This window comes from Narcine bancroftii, chromosome 10 (genome assembly GCF_036971445.1).
Source record: "Narcine bancroftii isolate sNarBan1 chromosome 10, sNarBan1.hap1, whole genome shotgun sequence".
Lineage (NCBI taxonomy): Eukaryota > Metazoa > Chordata > Chondrichthyes > Torpediniformes > Narcinidae > Narcine > Narcine bancroftii.
This window is the reverse complement of record NC_091478.1, coordinates 48,086,387-48,099,062: the sequence shown is the minus strand read 5'-3', so window position 1 is coordinate 48,099,062 and position 12,676 is coordinate 48,086,387. Positions and strand designations below refer to the sequence as shown.

The 12,676-nt window shown below is 41.4% G+C and overlaps 1 protein-coding gene across 5 annotated transcripts in view; it reads left to right on the top strand.

Annotated features, from left to right (window-relative positions):
• Window positions 1-12,676, top strand: part of dna2 (DNA replication helicase/nuclease 2) — an 89,408-nt gene that overhangs the window by 38,103 nt on the left and 38,629 nt on the right. For all 5 annotated transcript variants that reach the window (XM_069900872.1, XM_069900873.1, XM_069900871.1 and 2 more), the window contains 2 exons: window positions 6,283-6,508; window positions 10,001-10,118. In XM_069900872.1, coding sequence (XP_069756973.1) covers window positions 6,283-6,508; window positions 10,001-10,118 — 344 coding nt within the window. The remainder of the gene's footprint in view (window positions 1-6,282; window positions 6,509-10,000; window positions 10,119-12,676) is intronic.

The window sequence follows — 12,676 nt, the reverse complement described above, 5'->3', positions numbered from 1 at the left end:
AATGGTTTTGCTTATTTAATTTTGCTGTGTTCATTGGGTCTCAGCTATTATTTGCCCTGCACTTTAGAAAGGGCATTGAGTGAAATAACTACGGTAGTAACGATCCATGGGAAAAAGAATGTACAATATATTTGCTGTATCCAGCCTCTGAGATGGGCATATCCAGTCCTTACTCACTATCTTCTAGCCTTGTTTCTGTTCTGTCTGGTCACTCACTAAACTACCTCTCCACATGGTTGGCTCGTCAACCACTCTTGGGAGTATCCAGGGCAGTTTGCGAGATGTGGGGAATCTGTAGAATTCTGGAACACCACGTGAAGGTTGTGGCTAAAGATGTGTGGTCGGACTGATCACTGCACCTGCTCGCCAAACCCCCAGAAATCAGGCTGATGTTGGGTGTGTGACTCTGGACCCAGGGCTATGATCTTCTGTTGATTGCTCTTGTCTCGAGTTCAGATCTTGCACCAGACCCAAGTGTACTACAGTATTTGTGATCACTGTAATATAAGAATGAAAGAAATAAGAGCAGGAGTAGTCATCTTGCCAATTGAGTCTGCTCTGCAGCTCAATAAGATCATGGCTGATCTGACCAAGACTTGGCTCCACCAATCTTTACCTACATAACCCAAAAATCCCCTATGATGCAAAAATCTGTCTTGCTGTGTCTAATGCTATATCTTAAATATATCTAATAAGACAATCTCTACTGCTTTATTGGGCAGAGAATTCCACAGATTCACTACTGGGAAAAGCTGTTCTTCATCTCCATCCTAAATATACTCTCCCAATTCTTTAGGCTAAGTCCTCAAGTCTTAGTCTCACCTACCAATGTAAACAACTTCCCTGTCTCTATTTCCATGAAATTCCCTCTCATTCTTCTGAATTCCAGCATGCATAGTTCCAGATGACTTGATTTTCCCTCATAGGCTAATCACTTCATTTTCAGAATCAAACTGATGGTTCTTTTCTGTACCACCTCCAAACCTACTATATCCTTCTTCAAGTAAGATCAGAACTGTATGCAGTACATCAGGTGCAGCCTTACCAATAACCCATAAAGTTGCTGCAGAATTTCCCTGCTCTTAAATCCATATAGTGATGATGGCCAGCATTTCATGTGCCTTCTTGATTACCATATAACAATTACAACACAAAAACAGGACATTTTGCCCTTCTAGTCAGCACCGAACAAAGTACTCTCCTCTAGCCCCACCTACCTTCACTCTGCCCATAATCCTCCATTCCCCTCCCATCCATATACCTATCCAATTTTTCCTTAAATTACAAAATTAACCCTGCCACCACTACCTCTCCCGGAAGCTCATTCCACACAGCCACCACTCTGATTGAAGAAGATCCCCCTCATGTTACTTCTAAACTTTTGACTCTTAACTCATGACCTCTTGTTTCAATCTCTCCTACTCTAAATGGAAAAAGCCTATCCACATCAACTCTATCCATCCCTCTCATAATCGTAAATACCTCTCTCAACCTTCTGTGCTCAAAATAAAGACCTAATTTGCCAAGTCTTTCTCTGTAATCTAGATGCTGAAAACCGTTAACATTGTAAATCTTCTGTATTCTCTCTACTTTGTTGATATCCTTCCTATAATTCGGCGTCCAGAACTGCACACACTACTCTAAATTTGGCATCACCAATGCCTTGAACAGTCTCAACTCCTGTATTCTATGCTTTGATTTATAAGGCCCAGCATATTAAAAGCCTTCTTCACCACCCTATCCACAGGAGTTTCTACCTTCAGGGAACGATGCACTTTTCATTATTCCTAGATCTTTCTGCTCCACTGCATTCCCCAATGCCCTCCCATTTACTACGCATGTCCTGTTTTGATTATTCCTTCCAAAATGAAACACTTCATACTTCTCAGCATTAAACTCCATCTCTCAGCCCACTCTTCTACACAGTCCAAATCCTTCTGCAATCTTTGAAAACCTTAATTATCCACAATTCCACCTATTTACTAATCCAATTTATCACCCCGTCATCCAGATCATTAATGTATATGACAAACAGCAATGGACCCAATACAGATCCCTGAGGCCTCCAGCCTGACAAACAGTTATCCACTACGACGCTCTGGTATCTCTCTTCCAGCCACTGTTGAATCCATTTGACTATCTCAAAATTAATACCTAACGACTGAACCTTCCTAACTAACCTTCCATGCAGAACCTTATCGAAGGCCTTACTGAAGTCCACAGAGACAACATTCACTGCCCTACCCTCATCAACATTCCTAGTCACCTCTTCAAAAAATTCAACAAGATTGGTCAAACATGACCTTCCATGCACAAATCTGTGTTGAGTGTTCCTGATCGGACCTTGTCTCTCCAGATACTAATATATACACTATCTCTAAGAACGCTTTCCATTAATTTACCTACCACAGACCTCAAACTTACAGGCCTATAATTGCTCGGCTTGCTCCTCGAACCCTTTTTAAACAAAGGAACCACATGTGAATTACGCCAATCCTTTGGCACTATACCCAAAAGTCCACGCTGCTGAAGATCCAGCTGCGCTGGATGGGTCACGTCTCCAGAATGGAGGACCATCGCCTTCCCAAGATCGTGCTATATGGCGAGCTCTCCACTGGCCACCATGACAGAGGTGCACCAAAGAAAAGGTACAAGGACTGCTTAAAGAAATCTCTTGGTGCCTGCCACATTGACCACCGCCAGTGGGCTGATAACGCCTCAAACCGTGCATCTTGGCGCCTCACAGTTTGGCGGGCAGCAACCTCCTTTGAAGAAGACCGCAGAGCCCACCTCACTGACAAAAGGCAAAGGAGGAAAAACCCAACACCCAACCCCAACCAACAAATTTTCCCTTGCAACCGCTGCAATCGTGTCTGCCTGTCCCGCATCGGACTTGTCAGCCACAAACGAGCCTGCAGCTGACGTGGACTTTTTACCCCCTCCATAAATCTTCGTCCGCGAAGCCAAGCCAAAGAAGAAAGAAGATACCCATCGCTAATGACATTTGAAAAATCGCTGTCAGAGCCTTACTAACTTCTCTCAAGGACCTGGAGATTTATCCACTTTACATGTGTCAAAAGCTCTAGTACCTCCTCTTTCTTAATCACTATAATTGCCCTCTTTGCTTTCTTTACCCTGCACAATTCAATATCCTTCTCCTTAGTGAATCCCGAAGAAAATAAATTGTTCAAGATCTCCTCCATTTCTTTTGGCTCCACACACTGTTGTCCACTCTGATTCTCTAAGGGACCAATTTTATCCCTCACTCTCCTTTTGTTATTAACATATTTGTAGAAACCCTTTGGATTTATTTTCACCCTGCTTGCTATAGCCACCTTCTTACCTTTTGTGATTTGTATAGAAGCACTCTCAAGTCCTTCTGTGCAGCAGGTTATTTCTTTAGCTTAAATAATAATCTGATCTATTTTTCTTTCCAAAGTGGTTGACCTCGCATCTATTGCCAGGTCATGCCAACCATTTCCTTGGCCTGCCGGTGTTCTAGGACTGAATAGAGAGCTAGCAAGATGGCATCTGCTGTGCAACTGTTCGGCCAGTAAGCAAAACGATGTACGTCGAGGCTGGTTGGTAATGCTGGAGTTGAGCAATCACTTCCTGATACTAGATGTTAAAGTCATTTAGGCCCTTATACTCTTCTTTGACACTGGTATAATGGTGGCCTTAAAGCAAGTTGGAACTTCAGCCTGTTGAAGAGATTAAAGAAGGTTGTTCATATGGTTATATATATGCCAGTTAATCTGCAGAGGCTTTCAGGACATGTCCTTTGACTCCATTTTGGGCCAGTTGCTTTCCAGGGTTTTACTTGCTGGAAGGACTTCAGCAACAATAACCATGGGTGCAATTATTATTTGGGAATTTTAGCAACAAAGAGCAGGTTGTGGTACCTAGAGCTTATAGAAACAAAATCATGACTTTAGCTCATAGCATCCCTTTTGGAGGTTACCTTGGGGTAAATAAAACTTTCAATAAAATCACCAAACAATTTTATTGGCCAACTGTAAGGAAAGATGATGTGCATTTTTGTAGGATCTGTCAGATGTTTGTTAATCTAACCAGGGTCCCCCAGTGGTACCCTTACAGCCAATCCCAGCTTTTAGTGAACCATTTGCCAAGGTAATCGTGGACTGTGTGGGCCCATTACCTAGAACAAAGGCTGGAACTCAATACTTACTGACAATTATGTGTGGCGCTATGAGTTTTTCAGAGGCCTTTCCAAAAGCCACTCAACAGAGAATGAAAGTCTGGTACGATCTAAGGCAAAGGCTTGGTGACAGGGTGTTAGTACTGTTCCATACCCAATCGAATCCCATAATGGCTAGGTTTTTTGGACTGTATAAGGTTCAGTCTAAAATTAGGTTAAATAAGTAATTAAAACATCTGACTGCCGACAGGTGTTGATCAAACCATATTTCGAACAGGTGCCTCCTAATGAGATGAAACCCTCATCAGAGGTGATGGTGATTAATCAGGAACAGATAAACTTAGTTTCAAAGAAAACCATGGAACAAAGAAAATTATATAGTCTGAGTCTGGAGAATTCTATAGGGAAATGGCTCATCTTGAAATTGTGGAAAGGGAAGAAATGAAACAATTGCTTCTAGAATTCAAGAATTTGTTTCCAGATGTACCCTGACAAACTTCCATAGTGGACATAGATGTGGACATAGGTGATGCTAAGGCTATTAAGCAACATCCTCATCGGATGAGCCTGGAACAGATTAGGTTAATGAATCATGAACTTGATTAAATGCTAAAGTCAATTTAGGATTGGAGTTCACTGTGCATGTTGGTACCCAAGGCAGATGGCACGGATAGATTCTGTACCGATTACAGAAAGGTTAATGCGGTGACAAAAATAGATGCCTATCCGATTCTTAGAATCGATGATTGTATTGACAAAGTGGGAAGAGCTAAATTTGTGTAAGATAGATATGCTAAAGGGGTATTGGTGTGTTCTGTTAACAGAGCCAGAGAAGTTTTGGCGTTTGTAACCCCATCTGGGCTGGTGGAGTATAATGTGATGCCCTTTGGGATGAAAAATGCTCCATGGGCTTTCCAGAGAATGATGAATTTAGTAATTCAGGGATTGAGGTACATGGTGCTAACCTGGATGATTTGATTATAGGGACTCACATCTGGAAGGATCATATGGTGGAAATGAAGGACTGGAAGAAATTACAGGAGGTGGTGAATGTAGCTCAGAACATAACTAACACCACTCCCCTCCATGGACCGCCCACATCAACTTCTGAGGAAGGGCAGCCAACGTCCTGAAAGATCAATCGCACCCGGGACACACTTAACTCTTCCTCCTCCCATTGAGTAAAGGGCTTAAGAGTGTGAAAGCATACATGAACAAGCTTAAAGACAGTTTCTTCCCTGCAGCCATAAGGCTCCTAAATTAACCCCATAACAGCTTTCATGCTTTGGTGCTAATTGATCTTTTCTTTATAATCCTGTGGTCTATATATGGTTGTGCACAAGGTTAGAGATAACATTAGAGATAATTTGTTAGTCTGTCTGCAGAAGAATCCTTCTCACTGTAGTAGGTATTTTGTGACAGATAATCTTGGACAATAGTTTTTCCACCTCACCAGGAAGGCTCCTTGCATTAAAATAGATTAAATTTAAATTTGCATTATCATTCCAGTGTTTACCTGCCTACTGGACTTGACTTAGTTTTTCCTTGCTTCCAGTTCTGTAGCTCCTGTCAAGTTGGTTTAAAATCTTTATTATCACAAGCAAATCTCCGAGCAAGGATATTGGACCAGATAAAGCTCGGATGTAACCAATTCTCCTTGCACGTGCTCCACCTGTGGTGATTTTCCCAATGGTACAAAATTGTAAATTGCCCCTCTGACACCATCCCCTGAGCTATGCATTCATCTGATCCATCTGCCTAGTACTGTACTGATGGTACTGGAAGTAATCCAGAGATTACAACCTTGGATGTTCTGGTCTTTAATCTGCCACTTAACTCCCTCCCTAATCTTTGGAAGGGAAAATAGAGGTCAGGGAATTGAAGTGACAGCTACTGGAAGCTCTGGATCATTTTTGCAATCTGAATGGAAGTATTTCATGATGTAGTTACCCAATCTACATTGGGGAAAGCAAATATAGAGGTGAACCTATCTTGAGTTTATTGAACTGGAAGTGGCACAAGTTAATCCCTACTTGTCCCTTTTGATGCTGGGCAATTAACATTCATTTATTCTGACATAAATCTATAATTAATATATTATTTTCTCAATTTTTTTTTTCCAGTCCGAGTGATGATGACCTGATCAAATCAGATTCAGCATGTAATGTCACAATTCTTGATATTGAAGACGTTGAAGAAAATATTTGGTCTCCACGATTTGGCTTGAAGGGCAAGATTGATGTAACTGCCTCTGTTAAAATTCACCGCCGATCCAGGACCCAGAACAGAGTTGTGCCTTTGGAGCTTAAAACTGGGAAGGAATCTAACTCGGTAGAGCACAGAGGTCAGGTATGGCAATTAGCATCTCTGGGCATAGCTCCTCAAGCTGTGGCCCCTTATTGGGCTGTAGTGTTAAAGGTGCTGAATCTCATTCAGGAAAAAGGGAATGTGAATCGAATTCAAGTTTATCATCATCATGTGCACCGAGATACCATGAGAAAGTTTGCTTTGCATGCATTCCAGCTAATCAACAAAGGAATAAAAGCACATTTCAAAGTGCAACGTTACTGAGGCTGACAAATTGAAACAGTGCAAGCACAACATTATTTTACTTGTATGAGGCTTGTCCAGGAATCTGCTAACGGCAAACAAATTGTCTTTGAATCTGGTGGTGCACACAATTCATATGTAAATCTTTCTTCCAAAGGGAGGCGTGTGGCGGGGTGGCTGCTTTTCCAAAGCATTAAGAAGTGCAGATGGAATTGATTTTTGGGGAAGTGAGGTAGAGTCATGTTAAGACTATGTTCGCAACATTTGTCAAATAAATATTTTGCAAACAAGCGTTTACCTTCAAATATAATTCAGAATTGAGCAGTTAATTGGAGAGACAATGAAGATTGGTACTGATTTGATCCTCTCAGTTCTCTTCAATCTTGTAAAGACTTTTTCCTAAATTGCCAGAGTTATCTCACAATCCATTCAAGTCAAGTACCTCCCTGAAACTATCCTCTTTCATTGTATCTTTCAGCCTAACCCAGACTCTTTCATTACAATCACTAAAATATTGTTTTGTTCCACCACCAGAGGTTAATGACAGATGGGACGGTGTGGTGTGCATGTCCTTATCATAGACATTAGACCTTGTGTATCTCGTGCAATTTAGGAATAATTGAGGCTACTGTCCCTTGTCAATTGATTAGTGAGATCATTATGTTAAATACCATTTGGAAAAAGCAATCAGACTAGACACAATATATTCTGGAAAAATTAATTTTAGTTTGCATTTATAGAAAGCATTAAAGTGGTAGCTGAAAAGCTGTTTCTGGACTCTTATCAAGAAGCTTTATCTATTGATCTAGTCGTAACATTTATTAAGAGTTCTGTCCACTCAGAAAGATGTGTTGAGATAGGAAGAAGGAAGATATTTCAGAGGTACTTATGTGGTAAATCTCTTCATTGAAGCAAATGCAGTGGTAACAGGAATGGCATGGTTTTTTTCCAAGTAGCAGGTTGGGAACAAGTATGGTAGAGATTGTATGGTCATAATGGATATTTGTAGTTACCCTATTTTTGAAGGGCAAGAGATGTAAAAGGGTAAAATTGGAGTAGGGAGGAGATTGGCAGCAAAGGTATTGAAATTTTTAAGTTTGGGAACTCAGGTGGACAGTGCCTTTCATTGGGTAGTGAATAGAGTACAAAGGTTAGGAACAAAGAATTGGTGAGATCACATTTACAGGGCTGTGTCCAGTTCTGGTCTCCCTGCTGTAGAAAGGATATTAATCAGTTGGATGGGTAGGAAGAAGATTCATGAGGATGTTGAAAGGACTGGAAGGTTTGAGTTGGATAGGCTGGTTCTTTATTTCTTGGAATGCAGGAGCTGAAAGATGACCTTGCAGAGAATATATAGGGCAGCATAGTGGTTAGCACAACACCTTTACAGCGCAAGTGATCAAGACCAGACTAAGGTTAGAGTCCTGTGCTGTCTGAATGGAGTTGTATGTTCTCCCCGTGTCTGCATGGATTTTCTCCGGGGGTGTCGGTTAATGGGGTGTAAATTGGGCCAAAATGGCCTGTTACTGTGCTGTATGTCTAAATTAAAATTTATAAAATTATATTCAGAGAGCATGGATAAAGTGAATGCTCAGTCTTTTTCCTGGGTAGATAATTTTTGAACTATCTTGAATTGGTTTAAGATGAGAGGGGAGAGATTTAAGAGGGATCTGAGCATCACTTTTTCACTTTGAGAATGGTCTGCACCTGGATCAAGCTGCTGGAGGAAACTCGAAGCGGTTACATTTGGAGCATTCAAAAGATTTGAAGAGAGAGAGAGAGATATGAATAGGAAGAGTTTAGAAACAAATGAGACTAGCCGAGAATGTCAACTTTGTTGGCGTGGATAAGTTTCTGTTGCCAGTCACTTCAACTCTCCAACCCACTCTCATTCTGACCTGTACGATTGTGTTGAGTACAATAAGCCTCATCCACTATCTGGGCACATTGCAACCTTCCAGACAAAATTGAATTCTCCAATGTCATTTACCTTATTTTCGTTCTCTCGCAAAACAGGCTATTTCTACAGCACGCTGTTCATCTCTGAGAGATGCATGTCCATGAAAGTGGCAACACAAGTAGTCATGGTGCTAAAGGGCATTGAACACAGGAGCAAAGATATCAGAGATCGGGACTGGGGTTTGAATCCCAGCCTGTTTGTAAGGAGTTTGTACCTTCTCCTCATGTCTGTGTGAGTTTTCCCCGGGGGCTCTGGTTTCCTCCCACCATTCAAAACATACTGGGGGGTATAGGTTAATTGGGTGTAATTGTGCAGCATGAACTCCTGGGCCGAAATGGCCTGTTACCGTGCTATATGTCTGAATTTAAATTTAATCATGTTACAATGTACAAGATGCTGGTGACACTGTTATTTAAGTATTGAGCATATTGGAAATATCATTAAGCTGGAAAGGGGGCAATAAAAAAATTATTGGATCAGTTAGGCTTGAATTGTATGGAGAGGTTGAATAGGCTGGGACTTTTCTCCCTAAAGTATAAGATGTTAAGGAGGACCTTGTAGAAGTGTATAAAATTGTAAGAGACATAGATAAGGAAAATAAACATTTAGATCAGCTTAGTTCAACTGCACAGACAGTCTTCAGCACAGAAATAGACCATTTAGCCTGGACATCTGCCTCACCATTTATATTCCACTCGTGTCTCTCCTTGTTCTAACAATTCTGCTTCATTATCCAGTGTCCTCTCTCATGTGTTTGTTGGATCTTAAAAGCTGTCTGCTACCATCAGTTCCATCTATACCTTCTGTTGGCTCAGGAAAGCTGTCAATATATTAAAGGGCCCATCTCGTATTGTTCATACCTCATCCTGTTTGTCAGTTAGAAGATGAGTGAGAAAACTAAAATCTGCAGGTTCATGGACTCTTGAATTAACCCCTCAAAAGATGATGATCCTGCCCAGTTTAACTGTACTTTCTCAACACCCTGCTCTTTTTGTCTTACTATTAGCACCATACCCTGCACCTTAATTATGTTATTGTACTGCCTGCTGTAGAATGGGTTGACTTTCCTGGATTGCACACAAAATCAAGCTTTTCACTTCTTAATACGTGTGACAATAAGCATTTCAATTGTAAAAATGTTTGTGGACTCACTAGCTGCACTCAATCTGTGTCATTTGCTGCTTGAATTAAACCCACCAAGACTGCTCATTTACACGAATAAATAAGGTGATGATCATGCAGTAAATTATACTTGAGGTTCAAAATTTGTTTAACTTTGTCCACCTAAAACTAGATGGACAAAAATTGGTCTTCATGTTCTTTTCTTGCAGGTTATTCTGTACACATTGTTGAGCCAAGAACTCAGAGAAGATCCCGAAGCTGGATTTCTCCTTTACCTCAAGACTGGTGCTATGTATCCTGTACCAGGCAATCATATGGACAGGAGAGGTATTAAGAACTTATTTAGCACATTACAGGTTTTGTTGCATGGTGATATGCTCTGTTATACTTGCGTTTGGGATCCTTCAATCATGTCAGAGCCTGCTGGCCTGATCTGTTCACATTGAGTTGAAATTTTCCAAACTAGTAATTTAGCAACAGTATCTAATGAAAAGAACAGCCCCTTCTCTGGCAGGACTGTCTACATTTTTGTCTCAATACACTACTTTGGATATACTAATAAGCACTGCCTTATCTAAGCCCTTAGACAAATCAATATTGAAAAAGTTGAAACAATAGCCCTACACCATCTGCGAGGAATTTAGTGGGTCAGGCAGCATAAATGGGAGAAAAAGGATGATTCCTCAGGTGTCTGCAATCCCGTAGTTGTCACCACAATAATGCTATTGCTTTTACACCTTATATAACTGTTCACTTAATTCCTGCTGACTAAAGTGATTGTCCCTCTCTCATTCTGAAATTCACACCATCTGGCCTGTTGGACACTTCCTGCAGGGTAAACTCACAACATACCTCTCTGATGTTCTTGTACTACCTCACTACCCTTCCTGGTGGTCAGCCATCTCCTTTCTTTCAGTACCTATGGCGTGACCAATTTGCTAACCATGCCACCTACCACATCTTTCCTATCCTGAATACTAATTCCAAACATATACTCACCAGTGACCTGTTCAATTTCCTTAATCTCTCATATACTGCAGGAGGAACATGCAAATGCCCTAAATTCCATATCTTACTAATCCCTTCTAAAAAGTAGGAGGGAAAACAAAGCTTTCCTGATCACTGTTTGCTCTCTTCATCAAAGCCTGCACTTTGACCTTGTAGCCCCTCACCAAATGGCCACTTCCATTACACCTAGCTCTCCTTTTGTTGCTAGTTCTTGATGATCCAACAGAGGCTGCTGGTCTTGCTGATGCATCTAGGCATCCCGTACTCAATGTTCCTGTTGGTGCTTCCTTTCTCGCCCTTTCTTCTATTCCACCCTTGTTGATCTTCGCTTTGTAACATGCTTTAGATGGTGCAGATCTAGAAGAATATTAGTGGAGGGAGTCGAATAATGTGGACAATGCCAATAAACATCTGATTTTTAAAAAAAACTTAAATATTCTACTTCCTATCTCGGACATTGCTTAAAGATAGCGGTATCATCAATTGTGTTACAACATTAGTTGGTTGACTTGAAGACTATAGAAATAGAAAATTAAAGGAGGTTGTAGTATGAATATAGTTGTGCAGTGTTTGAGAAATCAGTTTCATTTAAGTTAAAACTAACAAAATAGATAAGGGGGAAATGTATATTTACATTTTCAGAAAAACAAAAACATGCCATACAAGAAGGTATTAATCAAAACTAAAGCATGAGATTGGGCAGGGGATTTCACTGGTACGGATTGAGAACTTGTAAATGACCAACAAACATAAGGAATTAATGGTCATTTTTGAGTTGAAAGTGACAGGTTGAAGTTCAAGTTTCACATGCAGATGGAAAATTCGTTTTGAGACCAGTCCAGTTGGACATTCCATACATAAAACAAGTGAAAGACTTTAACTGCAGAGATGTGACAAAAGACCAGTTAGTGCAGAGGAAAGACAGCATAATTTTGCTAGTCTGAGGATCATTTGTGATGGGTTCTGTTGAGATTTGGAGTTGTTCACTGCCTATATCAGTAATTTGGAAGAAGGAATCAAGTCTTACAGATAAATACAAATACAAAGAAAGCTGTGCAATTCAGCAAGCTCAGCAGGTCACACAAGATTCAAGATTCCATTTATTGTGATGTGATAATAAAAAAAATGTAATGTACATGATACTCGTCCCCTGAAATCCTCTGGGATCAGCTGAAGACTACCATACTGCAATCCACTGAAGAGGTACTGGGCTTCTCCTCCAGGAAAAACAAGGACTGGTTCGACGATAACAGCCAGGAAATCCAGGAGCTGCTGGCAAAGAAGCGAGCTGCCCACCAGGCTCACCTTACAAAGCCGTCCTGTCCAGAGAAGAAACAAGCCTTCCGTCGCGCATGCAGCCATCTTCAGCGCAAACTCCGGGAGATCCAAAATGAGTGGTGGACTAGCCTCGGCAAGCGAACCCAGCTCAGCGCGGACATTGGCGACTTCAGGGGTTTCTACGAGGCTCTAAAGGCTGTGTACGGCCCCTCACCCCAAGTCCAAAGCCCGCTGCGCAGCTCAGACGGCAAAGTCCTCCTCAGCGACAAGATCTCCATCCTCAACCGATGGTCAGAACACTTCCAATCTCTTTTCAGTGTCAACCGCTCAGTCCAAGATTCCGCCCTGCTCTAGCTCCCTCAACAGCTCCTAAGGCTAGAGCTGGATGAGGTCCTCACCCAGGATGAGACATAAGGCAATTGAACAACTGAAAAGTGGCAAAGCAGCAGGTATGGATGGAATCCCCCCCAGAGGTCTGGAAGGCTGGCGGCAAAACTCTGCATGTCAAACTGCATGAGTTTTTCAAGCTTTGTTGGGACCAAGGAAAACTGCCTCAGGACCTTTGTGATGCCATCATCATCACCCTGTACAAAAACAAA